Source organism: Vigna radiata, chromosome 2 (assembly GCF_000741045.1).
Source record: "Vigna radiata var. radiata cultivar VC1973A chromosome 2, Vradiata_ver6, whole genome shotgun sequence".
Classification (NCBI taxonomy): Eukaryota; Viridiplantae; Streptophyta; class Magnoliopsida; order Fabales; family Fabaceae; genus Vigna; species Vigna radiata.
Genome location: NC_028352.1, coordinates 4,758,687 through 4,778,713, shown reverse-complemented (window position 1 = coordinate 4,778,713; position 20,027 = coordinate 4,758,687). Strand labels below are relative to the sequence as shown.

At 35.9% G+C, this 20,027-nt stretch overlaps 4 protein-coding genes across 5 annotated transcripts; 2 read left to right on the top strand and 2 right to left on the bottom strand.

Annotated features, from left to right (window-relative positions):
• The first annotated feature begins 345 nt into the window (after positions 1-345).
• Positions 346-3,076, top strand: LOC106756098 (actin). Its single transcript, XM_014638363.2, has 5 exons — positions 346-483; positions 1,515-1,589; positions 1,691-2,084; positions 2,203-2,816; positions 2,923-3,076. Exons 2-5 carry the CDS (start codon positions 1,530-1,532, stop codon positions 2,986-2,988), a joined length of 1,134 nt encoding a protein of 377 aa, XP_014493849.1. The 5' UTR covers positions 346-483; positions 1,515-1,529; the 3' UTR covers positions 2,989-3,076.
• A 1,412-nt stretch (positions 3,077-4,488) lies between these two features.
• On the top strand, positions 4,489-9,348 carry LOC106756184 (U-box domain-containing protein 33-like). 2 transcript variants are annotated; one of them, XM_014638488.2, is made up of 7 exons: positions 4,489-4,847; positions 5,053-5,171; positions 5,519-5,631; positions 5,919-6,393; positions 6,773-7,324; positions 8,121-8,843; positions 9,025-9,348. In XM_014638488.2, the coding sequence occupies exons 1-7, from the start codon at positions 4,685-4,687 to the stop codon at positions 9,205-9,207; spliced, it is 2,328 nt and encodes a 775-aa protein (XP_014493974.1). In that variant the 5' UTR covers positions 4,489-4,684; the 3' UTR covers positions 9,208-9,348. The 2 variants fall into 2 exon arrangements, with proteins under 2 accessions (XP_014493974.1, XP_014493975.1); XM_014638489.2 differs by lacking the exon at positions 4,489-4,847 and having other exon boundaries at positions 5,055-5,171; positions 5,505-5,631.
• Positions 9,349-9,917: 569 nt separating this feature from the next.
• Positions 9,918-11,807, bottom strand: LOC106756185 (epsin-3). The gene is made up of 4 exons (XM_014638490.2): positions 11,407-11,807; positions 11,124-11,246; positions 10,867-11,028; positions 9,918-10,750 (listed from the first exon to the last, which is right to left on the bottom strand). The coding sequence occupies exons 1-4, from the start codon at positions 11,511-11,513 to the stop codon at positions 10,150-10,152; spliced, it is 993 nt and encodes a 330-aa protein (XP_014493976.1). The 5' UTR covers positions 11,514-11,807; the 3' UTR covers positions 9,918-10,149.
• Positions 11,808-15,191: 3,384 nt separating this feature from the next.
• Positions 15,192-19,237, bottom strand: LOC106756492 (probable protein phosphatase 2C 4). The gene is made up of 4 exons (XM_014638948.2): positions 17,278-19,237; positions 17,074-17,187; positions 16,373-16,637; positions 15,192-16,277 (listed from the first exon to the last, which is right to left on the bottom strand). Exons 1-4 carry the CDS (start codon positions 18,919-18,921, stop codon positions 16,162-16,164), a joined length of 2,139 nt encoding a protein of 712 aa, XP_014494434.1. The 5' UTR covers positions 18,922-19,237; the 3' UTR covers positions 15,192-16,161.
• Positions 19,238-20,027: the final 790 nt, after the last annotated feature.

Genomic DNA, 20,027 nt, shown 5'->3' with positions numbered 1-20,027 from the left:
GTTGAATATTAAACACAATTTTCCTTTTCTAATTTTTCGGTACTAAAATAGTTTTGACTGGCAAGGAGCATTTAATTGAAATTCAAAAACGAAAATTTATGCCCATAAAAAAAAGTGTGTGACCGTGAAGAATGGAAGTTAAAGCCAAGTTTGGGGAATGCGAATAAAAGCAGGGGAAGTAGGTCATATTTGAAGTGTCACCGCTCATTTGATTTGGCAAAGAGGCAATAAAACAAACAAGCTTTATCCGCTGAGCCAGAGAAGGAAGGGGACACGTGTCGTGTGGTAATCGAATTGTGGAAAGCGAAGGAACGGTGGTGATGCGTTACGGGTTTGTGGTGTGGGAGGTGAAATCCGGGCTTTAAAAGCGCAAATGCTCAAAAGATGTTACATCCGTTCACAATTCAGTTTTCAACCTATCGAGCGGGTCGCTGATATCGGAGAAACCTTTCTTCCAAACGCCATCTCCATCTCCTTCTTCAGGTCACACTCTCTTCTCTTTTCTCCTCTTGCATTCGCCGTTTCCATTTAATCATCTTCTTTATCTCGCATTATGCTTTTATGCCTGGTTAACAGCTTCTGATGCTAGTTATGGTGGAAGGATTCGTATGTTCTTATTGTCACGAGTTTTTCTATAACGACTTTATGAATTGTTTATGGTTATGCCGCGTAATATAACCTGTTTGATAATATCGCAATCTGCAAGTGTCAGAAGGCTGTCTGAATGTGTTTAGACAAGTCTCGTTAAAATCAGATTGAAAAATTAACTCCTGAAGTTGCGGTTTCATCTAATCCGCCGAAATTGCAGACAAATATAGCTGATGTTGCTGCCGCGGCTGCATTGTTATGCATGCTGGCAAGTTGTTTTTAAAAATCTTGAATCTAATATGAAGATTCAAGTATTATGTTCTCTTCTTCGGATAATATATATATATATATATATATATATATATATATATATATATATATATATATATATATATATATAATAGTATTTATATGGAATTTAATATTGCGATTCGCAGCGAACGTGAATATTTTAGTGTGAATAGTTTATGTATTATTTGCATTAAAAATGGATTATAAATATTTAAGATTAAGCTCTGTAATGGTTCTCAACTTTTTGCTGTACCTTTGAACTTTAATTAAATTGAATTTGAGAAATTTTTTGAAATGTATCAGGTCTATTTTTTAAGGAAACTTCTCATTAAGCATTTGAAGAAAAAAAAATAAAAATGGAATTAGTTTCTTTTTTAAAAAATAATCTCAGACATAAATTCCTGTTCTATTATGTAAGGTGTATCTAGATTCTTGGGAGATTTAGATATACAAATTTTCGGATGACCATGTGAAGTAAAGAGATCAAACAAGAGAATGATTCCCGTGATTTAGGCTTCTTTAGTTATATCATAAATCCAGGATATTGCATATTTGCAACAATTGTTTAGATTGTGTACGTGAAATGTCTTTGTTCTCAACGTGCTGAGCGACTTTCTTTATCTTTATTTTCTCAGATCTTAAGATAGAAAATGGCAGATGGTGAGGATATTCAGCCACTCGTCTGCGATAATGGAACAGGAATGGTCAAAGTAAGATTCCTAGATGGTTATATTTCCAATACTTTTTGTTTCCTGAAGTAATTCACAGTACCTTTCACTTACTGCGAGTCTGATGTATTCCAATGTTTTAGGCTGGATTTGCCGGGGATGATGCTCCAAGGGCTGTGTTTCCCAGCATCGTTGGTCGTCCCCGTCACACTGGAGTGATGGTTGGCATGGGCCAAAAAGATGCATATGTTGGGGATGAAGCTCAGTCCAAGAGAGGTATATTAACCCTGAAATATCCCATCGAGCACGGTATTGTGAATAACTGGGATGACATGGAGAAGATCTGGCATCACACCTTCTACAATGAACTCCGTGTTGCTCCCGAGGAGCACCCAGTTCTGCTCACCGAAGCACCTCTCAACCCAAAAGCTAACCGTGAAAAAATGACCCAAATTATGTTTGAGACCTTCAATACCCCTGCCATGTATGTTGCCATCCAGGCTGTTCTGTCCTTGTATGCCAGTGGCCGTACAACTGGTTAGTGGTGTCTTCTTCAAGAAAAATATTCTGTTCCATGTTAGGTATTCCGTAAAATTGTTAAGCTGGTCAATCATCTTCGATGCTCTAAGGAGGCCCTTTTTATGAATTTGTGTAGGTATCGTTCTGGACTCTGGAGATGGTGTCAGCCATACTGTCCCCATTTATGAGGGCTACGCTCTTCCTCATGCCATCCTCCGTCTTGACTTGGCAGGACGCGATCTCACTGATGCCTTGATGAAGATCCTTACAGAACGTGGCTATTCATTCACTACCACAGCTGAGCGAGAAATTGTAAGGGATGTAAAGGAAAAGCTGGCTTATATTGCCCTTGATTATGAGCAAGAGCTTGAAACATCAAAAACTAGCTCCTCTGTTGAGAAGAGCTACGAGTTGCCTGATGGACAGATTATCACCATTGGCGCTGAGCGTTTCCGGTGCCCTGAAGTTCTCTTCCAGCCATCCATGATCGGAATGGAAGCTGCTGGTATTCATGAGACCACTTACAATTCAATCATGAAGTGTGATGTTGACATTAGGAAGGACTTGTATGGCAACATCGTTCTCAGTGGTGGTTCTACCATGTTCCCTGGTATTGCTGACAGAATGAGCAAGGAAATCTCAGCTTTGGCCCCTAGTAGCATGAAGATTAAGGTTGTTGCTCCACCTGAGAGAAAGTACAGTGTTTGGATTGGTGGCTCTATCTTAGCTTCTCTCAGCACTTTCCAACAGGTAAAAAATTATTTAAAGACTAAGAGTTATTTTAATTGAAATCAAATATACAGCAAATTGCACAATGTTGGGATACTAACATAAGGACATCATGTTTGAAATGCAGATGTGGATTGCAAAGGCTGAGTACGATGAGGCTGGTCCATCAATTGTACACAGGAAATGCTTCTAGTTTTATATTATACAAATTTTGGGTTGTTAAATCAGTTACTGAGTTGATGATGGAGTAAAATTCTTTGATCAGATCTTTTTCTGCACGACTTTCCGCTTATACTTCATCTATCTAGATAATAAGGAATAAGGTCCGTCAATATCACCAGTTGGACTTTCATATCTTAATTATCATAATGGGCTAACAAACTAAATATTACTAATATCGCTACAGCTCACCACAATATACCCTTTTTAATACAGTTTTTATCATTAAAATTTATCCGCTACGTTGAATACGAGGATGAATTTTTTTTATTTTATCGTAGACAATTTATTATAATGGTTAAGAAATTTAAAACAATTTAATATATAAATAATTTAGTAAAAGAAAAGAATTTTAAGTAAAAGAATATTATTTGTAAAACTAAAATTGTTTAATTTAAAAGGCGAGTCATTTATAATCTGAAAACAAAAATCATTAGGGCTCGTGCACTGGACCCATAACAAAAAAATACGATATGCTAAAATAAGACTGATATGATGCAAATAAGTCAATACCAAACCATATCAAATGTTTGATACAATAAATTATGTTTGAATGGAACCTTTTCTTTTATTAAAATTACATTTAATTTTATATCAAATGTTTGACTTTGAATTCAATGTTTTCACAAGTTATGAAAACGATTATAATTAATGAAATTTTAACTAAACTAAAGAAATTTATATTTTATTTATGTAACCATTTTTAATTTTATAAAGAATTTAAATAAGATTTTATAATTATAATTAACATCTTCAGAATATTTAAATGATAATTATTTAAATTAAAATTTTAATAAATAATATAGTTTGTATATTTTTTTGTCACAAAATTATGTAAATAAATCCATATGAGATCATGTTAAATAAAAAAATATGATATATATATATATATATATATATATATATATATTATCATATAAATTAATATTAAAAAATATAAACTTTGTTTTATTTACATACTTAATATTTCTTAAAATTATAAATAAGTTGTATATATTCTGACCTACATGTGTCTGTATAGTGAAGGGAGAAAAAAAATAATTGTCTCCCATTAAATCTAAATGAGTGGTTTGAGGGATTTTCAAAATAACTAATTTCTGCCAGTTATGAGTAAACGTTTTATGTTTCTTAATCAAGACTTTCCTTCTAAAATATTGATGGTGATTTTGTATGATAAAATATATTAGCTTATAAACTATTAAGTAAAAAATACAATGTTCCCATTTTCCGAAAATCTGAAAAATCATAATCCTTTAGATTCTGTCAAAGAATGGTTAAACGATTAAAACATACTGTTTTTGTTAATATAAAACTTAATCACACAACAACTTTTGTAGAAATGAACTCAACTTTTTTCACAGCCTTAAAAAGATTGATCTACCAAAAAGCTACCTAATTTTTGTTTCCTTGAGACCACACAACACAAGCAAAAGCGTGCACACACAGCACACATTCATGACAAAAGTGACTGACATGCACGCGGCATCATCAAGTCAGTGCAAAAGTCAAGCTTCTTCTTTTGAGTTTCAAGGGGAAATGATCACTGAAAAAAACAAATAAATATCCATCAAACTCACCCTTCAATTTTCTCTTACACTAACTTTTTCTTAAACTATGGACCTTCATCGACCTTCACATCTTCTTCTCCATGCCTTCTGAGACACCACCTCATGGCCATGGATGAGTATGAATGTGATGAGAAGGTCCACGTGGCAGTTGGGAAGTCCCTTAAGAAAGGCACCACTTTGATTCAATGGTGTTTCACCCATTTCAGCAAAGCACAGATATGCTTACTTCATGTTTACCAACCTTCTCCTATGATCCCTACACTGTGTAAGTCTTGCTCTTTGATATTCATGTTTGTGCACTTCTTTTGAATTTGGATATCCTTCTCCTTTAAGTTTTTCTGTCAATTTAGCCCCTTTTCTATTTTGGTAGGCTCGAGGTTGGTTATTGAATTATGGTATATTGGTTATTTATTGAGAAATTTTCGTCATATCCCATGATTTGATTCGCGTAAAGTTGAAATCTTTCGCAGTAGGAAAATTGCCAGCATCCCAAGCTAGTCCTGAAGTTGTGTCTGCTTATAGAATAGAGGAAAGAGAAGAGACCAAGAGGCTTCTAGAGAAGTATTTGAGCCTTTGCCGTGCAGCTAAGGTATGCAGGCATCTCTTTGCGTGTTTCACAACAAATAGGAGATTGTAGGTTATAATTTTAATGCTGATTTCTGCCTGTTCATCTTCACTATGGTTAATTTTTTGTTGATTTCATTTATGATGAGGTTGCTTNTTGTTTATTTTATTTTATGGCCTTTGGAAATGTTTACTGGTAAAGCTCTAAGCTAGTTATCATGTTGTTTTTCATGTTTTTTCCCTTCAGAATATATGAGTACCTATAACTGAAATTTGCTTTTGTTAAAATTATCTGATTATGTACCATCTGTAATGTAAGTTGTGGGAAGACCTCAAATATTAATGGTCTTTGTTAAAGTAATTTGTTTTCAGGTTAAGGTAAGTAGTGTCATTGGTGAAGCTGATCAAGTTCAGACAGGGATTGTGGATTTGGTTACTGTGCATAATATCAGGAAGCTTGTTATTGGAGCAATAACCCCAGAAAAGTAAGTGATGCATTGATCACCAACAAATTCAGTCAGACAGAGGGAATGATTGTCTGGCATGCATTAAACAGCTTATTCACTTCTTTAATCCCTTCTAGTTCAGAAATGTTGATGTTATTCTCTCATCTCGATGTTTATCTTTTATGTAGACTGANACTGACATATCTATGACTTCCTCTTCTCTTATAACTTGAACCATAAAATATACTCCTGTTATTTTCTTGCCTTTTTTGTCATAAAAGGTGTTAATAACCTTTCCTTTTTACCAAAATAATGGTAAAATGCAGTTGCATGAAAATCAAAAGGAATTCCAGTAAAGCAAACTTTGCTGCGAAAAATGCTCCTCCANTCTGTGAAATATGGTTTGTCTATAAAGGTAAACACATTTGGACAAGAGAAGCTTCTGAAACTCATTGTTTTGTATCTTCCCATCCTCAACCTGAGACTACAACGNCAGAGAGTTTGAGTTGTAGATCTCTTCAATATGGTACAACTGAATTGCTCCATTCAGAATGTCTTCAATCAAACTCTGTAAGGGCTACAAGAAGTACAGTTCCGAATATAATCATTGAAGCAGAAGCCACTTTTTCATCCAAATCATCCAGTTGTAGTAGTCATTGTTCTCCCCAACATTCAGAGTTTGATGAAGAAACAATAGATAGTCAACTTATTGAAGCCAAAGCAGAAGCTAATGCTGCAAAAGATGTGGAGCTGTTGGAGTGCAGAAGGCTGGAATTCATAGCCATTGAGGCCATTAGTAAGGTAAGCATGACATCATCTAGAAGTTTTCGACTTCTGATTGTACAGAAGCCTAGTCTCCTTGTTCCTATTATATGGAATGCTGCCAGACAAATTATTGTTTGCCATGAGGGTTCATTTATACTTTCTTACATAATTAAGAAACATTGGTAAAGAATTAACGCATGAAGACTCAAGAGAAAAGCCATCTAAAAGATACTAGGATTCTGTAAATAAATTTTCTGATACATAAATGTTTAGTAAAAATTGTAGAACAGACCAGTAAGTAGTAGCAAGAACTGGTTTCCCCAAATTTATTGTTGAGATATTTCATGGACACAACACAATGCATTTGTGGTGATATTCAGTATATAGTTTTTTTCTGATATTAATCTTTCATCAGGTGAACTTATTTGAATCTGCCCATGCACATGAAGTAAAGCTCAGAAAAGAGGTTGAGGATGCAGTGAGAGCTACAATAAAGGAGCAACGGATGTTGTTGGAGGAGAAAGAAAAAATTGCTAGTGAACTGGAAAGGACCACGGGAAGTATTTCCTTTCTAGGAAATTGTGCACATGAAATCAACAGTAAGCGTGATGAAGCTGCAAATGAACTATCACTGATTCAAGCATCGTTCTCAAGCCTGCAGCATGAGAAGCAGGAAATCAGGCGACAGAAAATGGAGGCTCTACATTGGCTTGAACGGTGGAAAAGTTGTGGACATGTTGGAGCAGATCATTGCGATGGGATCATTGGGTTTTCTGAAGAATTTCCAGAGCTGGCAGAATTTTCATTATCAGATCTTCAAAACGCTACGTGCAATTTTTCTGAGAGCTTCAAAGCCATGGAGGGTGGATATGGTTCTATTTATAAGGGAGAAATGTTGGGTAGAACAGTTGCTATAAGGAAGCTCCATTCACACAACATGCAAGGATCGATAGAGTTTCAGCAAGAGGTCAGTTTTCCCGTAACAGCCTTTCTGCATTTAGATATTTATCTTAAGTTCTTTAGAGAGGATCAGTGGTGAAAACATAATTTAGAGGCTTTTGTATTTTCAATTGGTTTCACAGCTGCAACAACCACAATTCATCTCCTCATAATCCTTTAAAATGGTAATTTAATTAGGCCTATAATATCATTTTGTAATGTTGATCTGAAGATGAACTCCATGTATGGTAGCATAGCCTGTCCCGAGCCCGGGTAGAGGAAGGACGTGATCCAAGTAAAACCAGTTGATATTCCAAACATGCAACACTAACAGAAAATATAAGACGACTTTAAACACTTCCAAAGCATCAAGGAATTCCTCAAGTAAATTTTTTTTTTTCCAAACTGCAAGAACGCATTAATAAATGGGGACAAGACCTTGACTATGTCTTAGGCTTTTTCTTTTCCTTTAATTTTAGCTGAGAAAGTGTCATATATTAATTTCAAATCCCTCCGACCAAACCATTGATATACTATTGTTCTTTATTTCTCCAACACCATTATAATGAGTTGAAGTGTCCTCATTTTTCGTAACTGGTTTTAGTTACAAAATATATGAACTCTATGAACTGTGGAAAATGAATTTCTGTCATCATAAGTTATCCTAATCTTTTATTTCCCCCTAGCATAGATATTGAGTTGATAAAAAGAAAAAAAAAAAAAAAAAACACATAGAGCATCTATTTCTTTCTTGGTTTGACTGTCTAACGTATGCATATAGCATGCTTGTTTGATCCAACCAATGTTTATGCTTGTGTGACCAGGTTCGAATTCTTGGTAGTCTCCAACACCCTAATCTAGTTACTTTGCTTGGTGTATGCCCTGAAGCCTGGTCATTTGTGTATGAGTTCTATCCCAATGGAACTCTTCAAGATTACCTATTCCGAAAGGGAAGTCTTCTCCCTATGACATGGAGTATCCGAGCACGATGTATTTTTGAAATTGCTAGAGCTCTCTGCTTCCTACATTCTTCCAGACCTGAAACTATTGTCCATGGTGGTCTGACACTTGAAACTGTCCTTCTTGACACTGCACTTGGTTGCAAGATATGTGAATTTGGGTTCAGCAGGCTAGTGAAAGAGGAGTCACTATCTCTTCCTAGTTTTCACTTGATCACCGAGCCAAAGGGTTCTTTTTCATATACAGATCCCGAGCTTCAGAGAACTGGAGTACTAACACCTAAGTCTGACGTATACTCCTTTGGACTCATCATTCTGCAACTTCTCACTGGTAGGACTCCGGTTGGATTAGCTGGTGAAGTACGCAGAGCAGTTTCATGCGGAAAATTGTCTTCAATTTTGGATTCTTCAGCTGGAGAATGGAATTCCACCATGGTAACACAATTGGCTGAACTTGGATTGCAATGCTGCCAACTGAACAGCAGAGACCGACCAGAGTTAACACCTTCTCTAGTGAGGGAGTTGAAGCAGTTGTATGTTTCAGAAGAGCGACCAGTGCCATCTTTTTTCTTGTGTCCAATCTTTCAGGTAACTAACTGTTCCTTTTGTTATTTGTAGAACTAGATTTAGTAGTAATATTAATGCAATGGCTCAAATGAAATACATAGTATTGGCGATAATATTAATGCAATGAGTTGAAGAGAAAATTTGCAAGATGTTCACAGTTGTTGTATTCATGTGGGTCGTGTTTATTTGGTGCATTCTTCAGGAAATAATGCATGATCCTCAAGTTGCAGCAGACGGATTTACCTATGAAAGGAAGGCCATAAGTGAATGGCTGGATAATGGGCACGAAACTTCACCTATGACTAATTTAAAGTTGAGTTACCTCCATCTCACTCCCAATCATGCGCTTCGACTTGCTATTCAAGGCTGGCTTTGCAAATCTTGAAGTTCCATCATTAATTCATTTATCAATGTTGTAAATATCTACATATCTATTTTTTGCATCATTGCATTGCCTTTCTTTATTGCATTCTAATTCAAATCAATCATCCTTAAGGGTTCAATGATATAAGGCAGGTTCCAATGATGTGAAATGACAAAGCGGATGAGGTCTAATGGGCCAACTACCTTGGTCGTCGTTAATTTAACAGGATGATTAACATTTTTAGTAAAGATATTAATTTTGTCCATTTATAGGATTAGAGATATTAATTAACCTTTTAAAATATGTGTGTGGTCGATGACTTTGTCATGACACTACTGGCCACTAACCTTATTCTTCTCTAATCATTATAGATTAGTCCATTCAACCATGCTTTTGGTAGACTAATAGTGATGGACTGAAAAAGATTGATATTCTTGAATTTTGTAGTGCATGATTTACTGACAGTAAAATCTTATGAAATTGCTTTAATCTATCTTGAACTTAATCAAACCATTAATACATACGTAATAAACAAGATGCCATTTTGCCTAGTTAATGAATGGCTGTCTGTGCCCCAACTTGAAGACAGTTCTTTGAACGCCTTATAGAGGTTATGTGATTATGTTAAAGTAAGGTTGAATGTCTTCACATATTATGGTCTCCCATGTGTATTTATAGAAGAAAAATATAAGAACAATAAATTTAGTTTCTTTTCTAAGTTAAAATTGATCGATCACTTAACTCGTCATATATTTTCTACTTTATGAAAAAATATCTGAAGAGATTCAAAATATGGAGAAATACATTACAAAATGGCGAAAATTGTCATCTCTGTTCAGAAACAAACCGTGATATTGAGGGGATATTATGGCAGTAACACAAAGGTTACCTATATTCAGGAATGGAAAATGCAATATGCAGACAACTTGGACTTGTTGGCTTCATTTAAATCTTCAAATTGCTTCAACACCCTTGTAGTATTCCATCTCTGGCAGAAAGCAGTGAGGCAGTGCCATGCAATTCAGTTGAATTAAAGGGGTGATCATCTTCTGTTCTGATGATTCCAATCCTGGAATCCTCTTCACCACAATCCAAAAGGGGTTTGGACTCACCTTTCATGTTCCATAGATGGAACTCTTCCTTGCTAGGTTCCTTGTTTTCTTTAGCATCTATTTCAGATTTCTGAAGCATTTGACTGTTGCCTAGATCATCCTGGTATCCCTTGTCTTCCACACCATCCAAGGACTTGAAAGTTCCACCTTGATGGCCAGAAGATTTCACAGCTACTGTGCCCACATCCACACCATTGTTTGAACAAGAGGACTTGTTTTCCTGATCTTCATGGTTGTTCAAGTCTGAGTCATATCTCTTGAGTGTGGTCGGCATTGATTTCTCACGAAGAATACTTTGTGCTGGAGTTGACCGATGGGGAAAACTTCCAAAACCTTCAATTCCTCTAGATAACCTTCTAGCTTGTTTTCTCTCTTCCTTTAGAAGAGTTACTTCTTCCAGCAGATTCACTATTCTCTCTGATTTCTTTCTGACAGTTAGGCCCCAATTAAACCTGCAAACACTCAAAATGCACTCATTTTGTCTCGCAGGATCAATGTCAAGAGAAGGAAAATTAACAAGAACATGTTTTTCGGCAAGAGATGCAAAAATAAGAACATACCCACTTACCCAGTGTCATCAATATACTGAAAACTTTTCATCTGGCCGATGACATTTTTGTCACTCTTAAATTCCTCAGCAACACTCTCTGGTCCTTGAGTCAACAGGTGCTCAAGCACGATCAGGGAATTGTAAGAGACCCTCCAATTCTTCTTTTCGAGTTTCAGGAACCTGTTTTAAATTTGTAACAGTCATTCATCCATGATGGGTAAATTGACACCAAATTAGGAAACATGCCAAGGCAAACAAGAGGGACCCGGAAAAACCTTCTATGCAGAATCTCCACAATCCTCCAATAATCATCTAATTCAAAAGCAGCCCTTGAAATTGATCTGAGAGTTCTGGAATCTGGAGCCCATGGATTTCCACTAGTTGCCTCTTCTGTCATCCTGCAAATGGTAAAACACATCCACAAAGAGAAAAAGAAAAAAAGAGGTTGAATTAGAAATCCTAGAACTAGTCTTGTTATGAAACAGATCAAAGGGTGATCATTGATCAAAATGACAAATCAAAATCTCACCGATGATGCCATAAAAGAATTAGACTTACAGTTCTGCAGGGGTGACATCCGTCAGAGCTAATCTAGCAGTTTTGATTTTCTCCTTGAGGAAGAAAGAAGCTTGCTTTTTGAATTCATGGAAGAAGGGCGTGCTCATTTTTGCCGGTGCTAGTTTTGTTCGACGATCCTGGACATATCTAAACTTATTCCGATTGGGGTGCCACGGAGTGAACAAAAAAAGTGAGAAGAGAAAGTGGTTTTGGTTTGAGTTATGACAAGTAAAACAAGCTGAAGTTACAAGTTACAAATTATTCAACCATACACCAAAATCAACACTATTAATCATCAAATGACGTAAAACTACAGCCTCGACCAAAAAAATAATCAATTTAAACCGTACAGTGATTTATGAAAACAAAGTAAGAGTGACTTTTATGCTTGGACTTCTCATACAGAAATTTAATTCATTTTTGCACATTACGTTTTGTCAAGTAGCAATTACTCTAGTTTTTGAATTTTTTTTTCCAGTATTTGAAATTACAAACGCGTACGTGAGAATAAGTCAACATCTTGGGGATTGGAGGGGTAGTTGTATTTGAATTTTGAATTTGATTATTATGAATAAGTCAAAGTTTAAAGGTTTTCCCTCCTTCCAGAAGGGTACGTGGGTGCAGCTTAGCCAAACATTAATGTCAAAATGTTGACATTATGGACCACAATACCATGTTCGTTTTCATATTTTGTAATCATAACATGTGCTATTTATGTCATTTTGGTCATCTTTGTTAATATGTTACGTTAAGCCATGAAAAACACAGTACCGTACTTTATATGGTTATGTCCAAAGAACCATGCTTCATGAGATTTTCTGAGTTTTTTTGGACAAGAAGGAGGTTTACTGGAGGGATACAAATACCAATGAGATATGAGTCCGTCTATATAAGGAATTGACACCATTCTCTGCCCAAAATTTTAAGACAATGAATTAATATAAGTTGTATAAGGAATTCACCTTTATATAGTGCTCTACTTTCTCATTTCTATCCAATGTGGTACTTGGACTCACATTTACATTCCTAACATAGAGGTCACAGTCAATGAGATATAGTTTATTGTGAGGATCCATTAGGGCATTGGAAATTTCGCCCAAATCGATTGAACAATGACTTCTGAGTGGTGGCGGCCTCGAATGACACGTTCCTCTTAACTTTATAGCCCCAAAGACCGTCTTCTACCAAATTTCTCAGTTCTTGAATTGACCACCATTTCCAAATTATTCTTAGTTTTGGAACAAAGTAGAGAAATTTCTTGTGAAACAACGAAAACATAATCAGTACCAATTGGTGGAGCCTGACGTAATTGCGTTATATACATGCGTTCGTCTTATGTTTTTGTTATTTAACGTGATGTCTATTTTGAAAAATAATAATTACGTAAATTGACTTTGTTTTTAATAATTGCATAAATTGACTTTTCGTAAAAATAATTCCTTGTTAAGAATGGCAAAACATTTTAGTTAACTCAGGAAGGACAACGATGTTTTTTGACTGAATGTAATGTAACCAAGTACAACATAGGAAAGATTTGAGTGGGTGGTCATAACTTGTAGAGACTAATGGGCAGATTAAGATGAATTTATAATATGTATAATTATATAAGTAAGTATAATTTTTATTTCTTATATTGAATTAGATTTAAAATTTATATTTTTTTGTTTTAAAAATTATTAGACAATTAGATTGCACGATACAAACCTAAAAGTGTTTATTGATTTAAACATGAGCCCAAACTACATAATTTGGGCCGGAGAATAATATCTGGTGAAACTTTATATATTTTTTTGTTATCTAAATATGAAATAATAAGAAAGAAAGAAAGGAAAAATGAATTTATTTATTGAATTAATATGATGAGTTATGGTTAGGAGGGAGAATGGAAAAAATGGATTTAATGCAGATGGATGGTTTTCTTCTCCATCAAAATGAATGCATATGAAACAGTGACAGATAGTATTCATTTGGTGCGTATTTAATTCTCTCTTAAATGGTAGCTACCAGTTACTATAATTTTAATTAATTTCCTGTTTGGGTAGTATAACTAGTAGTAGAAATAGCACACCTACGTGTCCTTACAAGGATTATCCATCTTAATTATCAACTTCAACTATTTCAAAAATCAATAAATGAGTAGGAAAAACATGAAAAAGATAACAACACAAAATCATTTTTATTTTTACCCTTGATTTTTTTTTTATCTTGATATTTTGACAAATTTTTTTAATAATTTTTTGACAATAGAACATGTATCATCATTTTATTGATCTATTTGAATTTGTATTTAAAAAATAGGTTTAAATTCTTTTTTGGTCCCTAAGTTAAATTTTGATGTTCAGTTTAGTCCCGTTTTTAAAAATGTTAACCTTTAGTCCCTATTATATGAAAAATGTATCAAATCAGTACTCGAACAACACGTAACTTGTGATTTATTGTTGACATTTTTAAAAGCGAGAACTAAACTGAACATCAAAACTTAACCTAAGGACCAAAAAAGGATTTAAACCTACAATATTTGAAATGGATCAACTATACGTTATAAAAAGTTATTAAAAAAGTGTTCTTAAAAGAACTTTTTCAGTTATTTTTTAAGTATTCTTCCTGGAAAATCCTTGACTGGCTTAGATGGTTGTTCTCAACCGTGTACTTTTAATAAATTGTTTTTTTTTTTCAAATCTTTAAATATTAATCATTTTTACGAGATAAAAACAGTATTATAAAAGTATCTGTGTATCAGTGAACTCAAAAGTGTGTACATTAAATTACAAGACTAATCTTTTAAGAAATTAAAAAACCAGTTAATAAGTAACTCCGTATCATATGTTGAATATCCAAAAAGCTACTTATGTCATAATAAATTAGGTAAAATTAGGTTAGATATATTTCTTTCAGTTTTTAATATTAATTTTAATCCATATATATGACTTTTATTAAAATGTTTAATGAATGCAAGACACTTCAACCATTTTTTACCTTTTATAGGATACTAATTGTCATTCATACTTTTTTATGCATTTTTTTTTTAATTTACATATATTTATAAATAGACAATACTTATATTTAATGGAATGAAACACGGATAAAGTTTACCAGTACTCTCACAAAAAAAAAATAAAAATATATATATATATATATATATATATATATATATATATATATATATATATATATATATTTATTTTGACACCATCAAGATGATTATTGTATTTTTTATGTTATTGTTTTAATGATAATTTACAAGGTAATTTAATTTTTAAATTACAAAATATTTACCCCGTGGACCATCTCCAATTGACATGGCCTTAAATTCCCAAACCACAAGACACAATTACAAAAGTTTGATCATCACTTGTGTTGTCGTTTGAGTAGGAACAACCTGCAACCTGCAATTCAATTTTTGTCCCAGCTCATAAATAAACTATTGGAACTAGTGTATTGCATTGATATTTTAAAATTGAAGTAATGTTCATAAAATAATGTAGAAAATAAACTACAGAGATATTATATTGAATTATTAAGAATAATGATATTTAGACAACATTTGAACATTGATTACGTGTCAACCTGTGATTGGTCAAAAATTACTCCACAATCAATAATAATAATCATAAACATTATTGTGAAGTAATTTTTGACCAATCACATATTGACACGTAATCAATGTTCTAATGTTGTCAAAAAAATGTTGTCTAAATATCATTATCTAATTATTAAAGCATGGAAATATGTTAATTTTTCATCATCAAGGCATCTCCATATTATAAGGAATCTAAATCCTGTCAATTGAATATACTGTCAAAAGTTTAATATAGTGTCAAAAGTTTGATAATGGCCATAGAAACATAGCATTCAACCTTTTATTTATGGCTCAAGGAATGATTTGGTCAAAGATAGTTTTTGAATAGACTTGCGTACGGTGAGAAGTGAAGAAAATGGACTAATGCTTATTTTGGTGGAGATTGCTTAGTTTCAATTCATTGTTCATTGAACCTTTTCGTGTGCAAATTGTAAGTGTCGTCAACGACTGAACCCTTAAATGGTGGAAAAAGGAATTGAGGTCAAATTCTAAAATTCAAAGTCGATTGTGATAAACAGCTTGCCTAATACGAAATCGCACATGTTTCCCTTTTAACAGAAATGGGCAACATCTGGTTTAAATTGTACACACGTAAGAGAGGGAGTAAAAAAGATCATTTGGCTGAAGGAATATCGCAAAATCAATAAAGAATGCCTTATTGCTAATAGTGCTTGATCCACATCAAATTGAAAAGGGAAACAAAACCTGCATGAACCTTGGGCCATGCTGTAGTAGGCATTTGGAATATGTTGGATTTTTTTATATTTTGAATGGAAAAAGATGCTGATGCACAGATGACTAGCCCTGCCATTTGCCAACCAGAGTTGCAGAAAGTGGTAATGGGGGCTAGTGCTTTCTGCACGACCAAAACATTGTTAAGGAATGACTTTTATTACAAAAATTACAATTTTATGTGAGTTATAATCAACAAAATCATCCAGCTTTTACAACTTTACAGTCCTCACCACCCACTTAATTGCACAACTAAGTACTCTTCTCAGAGATCAGTTGCTGTTTTACAAAAAAGTGAGTAGGGAGGGGGAAAACAGCAAAAAGGATGCCTCACCCTTCGGCACTATATATATATATATATATATATATATATATATATATCATACCTCTCCCTTTCCATTTTTTTGGTATATGATAATATATATGGTTTTCAGTATACTTATTTATACACATGATCTCCATATTCTTCCTTCCAAAGAAATAACAATGATGGAAACATCATCATGGTAACGGCGCCTATCACCCTGTGGAATTTCGAGCAACTCGTGAAAGACCAACCCTGAAAATAAACATATGCCAAAAACATCAGTTTGTAGGATTCAGTTGTGAGATGTTTTAAGTGAAATTGTGGGTTGTTGTTGTTGTTATCAGTACCAGCTTTCTTTGCAGCACGAAATAACACTTCTTCGACCAAATGCTGAGCTGGGTCTCCCTCGGGTTGCAATGTGATGAAATGCTCAACTTCAGCCACTGCTTCTTCGTTTGACAAGTACTGATAGAGCCCATCGGAGCATAGAATCAAAAATTTGTCCTTTGGACCTAATCTGTGGTGCTTTAGATACGGTAGGCAGCTGATGTAAGGAGAGTTTCCCACGTAATCTATTCTAAACATCTCCAGAAGTGCGTTGTTCCACTTGGGCTGCCAAAAAAGATTACCACCAAAAATAAGAAAATGCAGAATAGTGTCCATTTAGAGCATAGAAAATTATGCTCAGTTTTCTAAAGATGCGCTCATAATTCATTGCTCAATATTCCAATTTCTGATAAGAGGAACTAAGTTACCAATGTGTGATTACTTTTGCACTTTTCGATAATGATGGCCAGGGACAAATACCAGTAATAACAATTTTCTAAATCCTTATATTCCATGGATCATGCTAGTTATTGGATCTAAGTAAACTTCTGTGGCAACAAAAAGAAATGTGGAAAAGGGTATAACTTGTTATAGCAATATATGAAAACCATTTCAATTGTTGTTGGTTCCCTTGCCGTTCATGTTAAAGACATATAATTTCTGTAAAGTAGGATGAATAATTGAATACATTTGGATATATCAGTAAACAATAGATACCAACCTGTTTGAGAAATCCGGCACCAAAGGCTCGGGTAACCTTGAGAGAACCCTTAACACGGTCATTTACAACAGCACAAGGATCATCCAGGTGTTCCTTTTTAATTCTCTGGATTTCCTGAAATAGAAACCAGAAACTCCCAATAAAGACATGCAGCAAAACAAAAACCTGCTAAAAAAGGTAATCAAACAGAGGCAAACAACTTACTTCTTCAACACTTGTACTATGATCTTTAGTAAGCTGAACCGCACTAAGACTTGGAACCAAATTGGAGTTATCAACATCCCAAGATTCAAGATCATTCATCGTCTCCTCATTGATCCTCTCCAAGTCTTGCCTGATCTTGCCGAGCCAATAATCAGGCTCAGCCTTCTGAGCCAGCACAGCGCGGCTATCCCCCACATTCATCACGTAAACATCTTCCCCCTTCATTAACATCACAAGAACACAAGAACCCATCAAGGCAAGTTCAGGATTCTCCATCACCATCTTATCCGCAACATCAAGGTAAGACTCCTCGGTCTTCCTCAGAGCCCGAGAAAGAGCTTCCAAAACATCCGCATGATTAATTGAACTTGCTGCTCCACCACATCCTGATCGGCTTGAATTCAGTTGCTCCTTTAATCTCCGATCAAGCTCTAACCTCTCCCTATCCCACTCACACTTCCACCTCCGTTGATTCTCCTCCCACTTATTCGCAGCACCTTTGTATCTGTTCCTCGAATTCCTACCTTTCTTACTAGTACTCTTATTACAGTTACTATTTTCATGTTCAACACAGTGAGAGCATGCATCTACATCTGCAACATCTGCAACGTCTGTGACATCCCGCAACACCTCATCTTTAGGCGTCGAATTTTCCTGGGCAGACCCATCATCCCACAACAACCCTTTCAGCTCCTTGTGCACCGCGGTGTAGAGATTCGAGAGAAGGTAATCAGGGGCATCGGGTCCATTGAAACCATCATAGATCCCCACGAAAACCCAGCCGTGTTCCTCAGACACAACAACATGGACACGATCTTCCCCTGCTTTCCCCTGAGCCCACTGAAGATTCTGACTCTCCATAGAATCATCGTCCTCCAAGCTCCCCTCACTGCTCAAATTCACACTCAGATTCTCATTATGCTTCTCCGCCGCAGCCACCATCCACTCCGGCTCTTTTACCACCACTCCTTTGATCGGAGCCACAATCGAGTTCTGCCCCCGAGAGAGAGTCTTCGAAATCGCCCTCTGCAAAACACGAATCCACCGACCCTTCCTCGTTCTCACTCTCAAACCTAATCCCAACCCTAAACCCATCCCTCCGTGCGAGAAGCTTCTCGGGAAATGATCCGATCCGTTTCCCTCCCTCTCCATCGGCCCCGAAAAAAGTCCACGATCGATGGGCCCCGACATGAACCCGCGCTCGATGGGGCCCGACATGAAACCCCTCTCTAGCGGGCCCGAGCCCGGAAACCCACCACCACCCAGGTTCCCCGAGAAGGGCCCTGAGTTCACCAGGTTCCGCGGAATCGGTTGCAGAGGAAGCGACGCAAACGACGTTGAGCTCTCGAACGCCGCCGCTCGGTCTATGCAACCGTAGGAATACAAGTCCACGAACGCCGTCGATAACGGCGTCGATGTGTTAGCGCTCACCGAAGCGCCGGAGATTGTTCTGAACGTCGTTGTTTCCTCCGAGTGCACCTTGGATGACGATATCCGGGTCGGGTCGGGTCTAACGTAGCAGAAAGAGTGACCCAAACCCTCGTCCAGAGGGTCCGTTATTAAAATGGATATATCCTGCTTCCGACGTCCCCCACTGTTATGTCCGGTGAAGCACACCGTTAACTTCCCTATGCCGTTTCCCATCGGAACACAAAAACCACCAAAAAAGAAAAAAAAAATCAACACAAGCTCTAACGTTTCTCTCGCTGTTACTCGCTACAAGACTCTGCTCATGGTGGATTGGTAGAGAAGGTGAAGAACTTGAGAGAGAGAGAGAAAGAGAAGAAGAAGAAGAAGAGGAAGATGTGAGAAGAAAGAGAAGTTGAAGTTGAGATGGGATGAAGAGAGTTAGAGAGAGATGGCGTTGACTTTGGAATAAAGCTGTTTTTAAAATAAGAAAATGCACTTGCTTTTTTTGTTTGGTGATTTTATGTACAGAAGAAATTAAAAATTGGGGGATTTTTTTGGAGTGGGGCGTTGACTATGTCGAAGATAAAGTAAAACTCAAAGGTTTATGTCCGGTTTTGCTATCTCGTTCAATGTTCGCGTACGTTTTGTGTGGAGCGTGGAGAACACGCGCGGAGGCAAGTGGATGAGATTCGCGTGGGAGGGTCACGGATGGGAGCGATGAATGATTCTGATGGCGAGAGCGTTGTCGTGTTTGTTTGTTGTGTCTTGAGAAAAAAAGGATGGTGAAATTTAAATGAGGGTCATAAATTCTGGTTTAGAATCGAAAAGTCAACACGTGAAAAAATGTTTTTAAACCTGTTTTTACATCAAGATCTCGTTAAGCGTGCCACGGGCGCCGTTGGATCAAGCGAGGGTGTAGAAGACGTGAAGGTTGACCATCCACGTGTATTTATTTGATTGCTCCCGTCTGATAATTTGTCAACTTTAGTTTCCCGAGGGCTCGTAATATTTTTATTTATTTGAAAAAAAAAGGAAAAAAAAAATGTCAACAATTTCGGCTTTTTGTTTCAATTGAAATAAGAAAAGGGTAATGTAGAGAGAGAAAGAAAAGTTGGGTAATCTTAATTGAATGTGCTGGTGGGGTGGTTCGATATGAGTAATGCTGCCATCAGTGCATAGCCTGAATATTTAGGTAATTTGACTAATGTTCATTTAAATGTAGGCCATAACTCCATTGACTTTTTTTTGTAATTACAGATTCAATTCAATGTTCATATTTGGAATGTGTTTCATCATACTTTATTTCTTTATTCTATATCTAATGTTGCATTACAATTTTA

What these genes read in the sequence shown, in the direction of transcription:
- LOC106756098 (XM_014638363.2), top strand. Translation starts at nt 1,530, where the DNA reads ATGGCAGATGGTGAGGATATTCAGCCACTCGTCTGCGATAATGGAACA. An exon ending in ATGGAACAGGAATGGTCAAA is followed by an intron (nt 1,590 to 1,690) that starts GTAAGATTCCTA and finishes CCAATGTTTTAG; the next exon opens with GCTGGATTTGCCGGGGATGA. An exon ending in TGCCAGTGGCCGTACAACTG is followed by an intron (nt 2,085 to 2,202) that starts GTTAGTGGTGTC and finishes GAATTTGTGTAG; the next exon opens with GTATCGTTCTGGACTCTGGA.
- LOC106756185 (XM_014638490.2), bottom strand. Translation starts at nt 11,513, where the DNA reads ATGAGCACGCCCTTCTTCCATGAATTCAAAAAGCAAGCTTCTTTCTTC. An exon ending in GATGTCACCCCTGCAGAACT is followed by an intron (nt 11,247 to 11,406) that starts GTAAGTCTAATT and finishes TACCATTTGCAG; the next exon opens with GATGACAGAAGAGGCAACTA. An exon ending in GTGGAGATTCTGCATAGAAG is followed by an intron (nt 11,029 to 11,123) that starts GTTTTTCCGGGT and finishes AATTTAAAACAG; the next exon opens with GTTCCTGAAACTCGAAAAGA.
- LOC106756492 (XM_014638948.2), bottom strand. Translation starts at nt 18,921, where the DNA reads ATGGGAAACGGCATAGGGAAGTTAACGGTGTGCTTCACCGGACATAAC. An exon ending in ATAGTACAAGTGTTGAAGAA is followed by an intron (nt 17,188 to 17,277) that starts GTAAGTTGTTTG and finishes TTTCTATTTCAG; the next exon opens with GAAATCCAGAGAATTAAAAA. An exon ending in GTGCCGGATTTCTCAAACAG is followed by an intron (nt 16,638 to 17,073) that starts GTTGGTATCTAT and finishes CTTTTTTGGCAG; the next exon opens with CCCAAGTGGAACAACGCACT.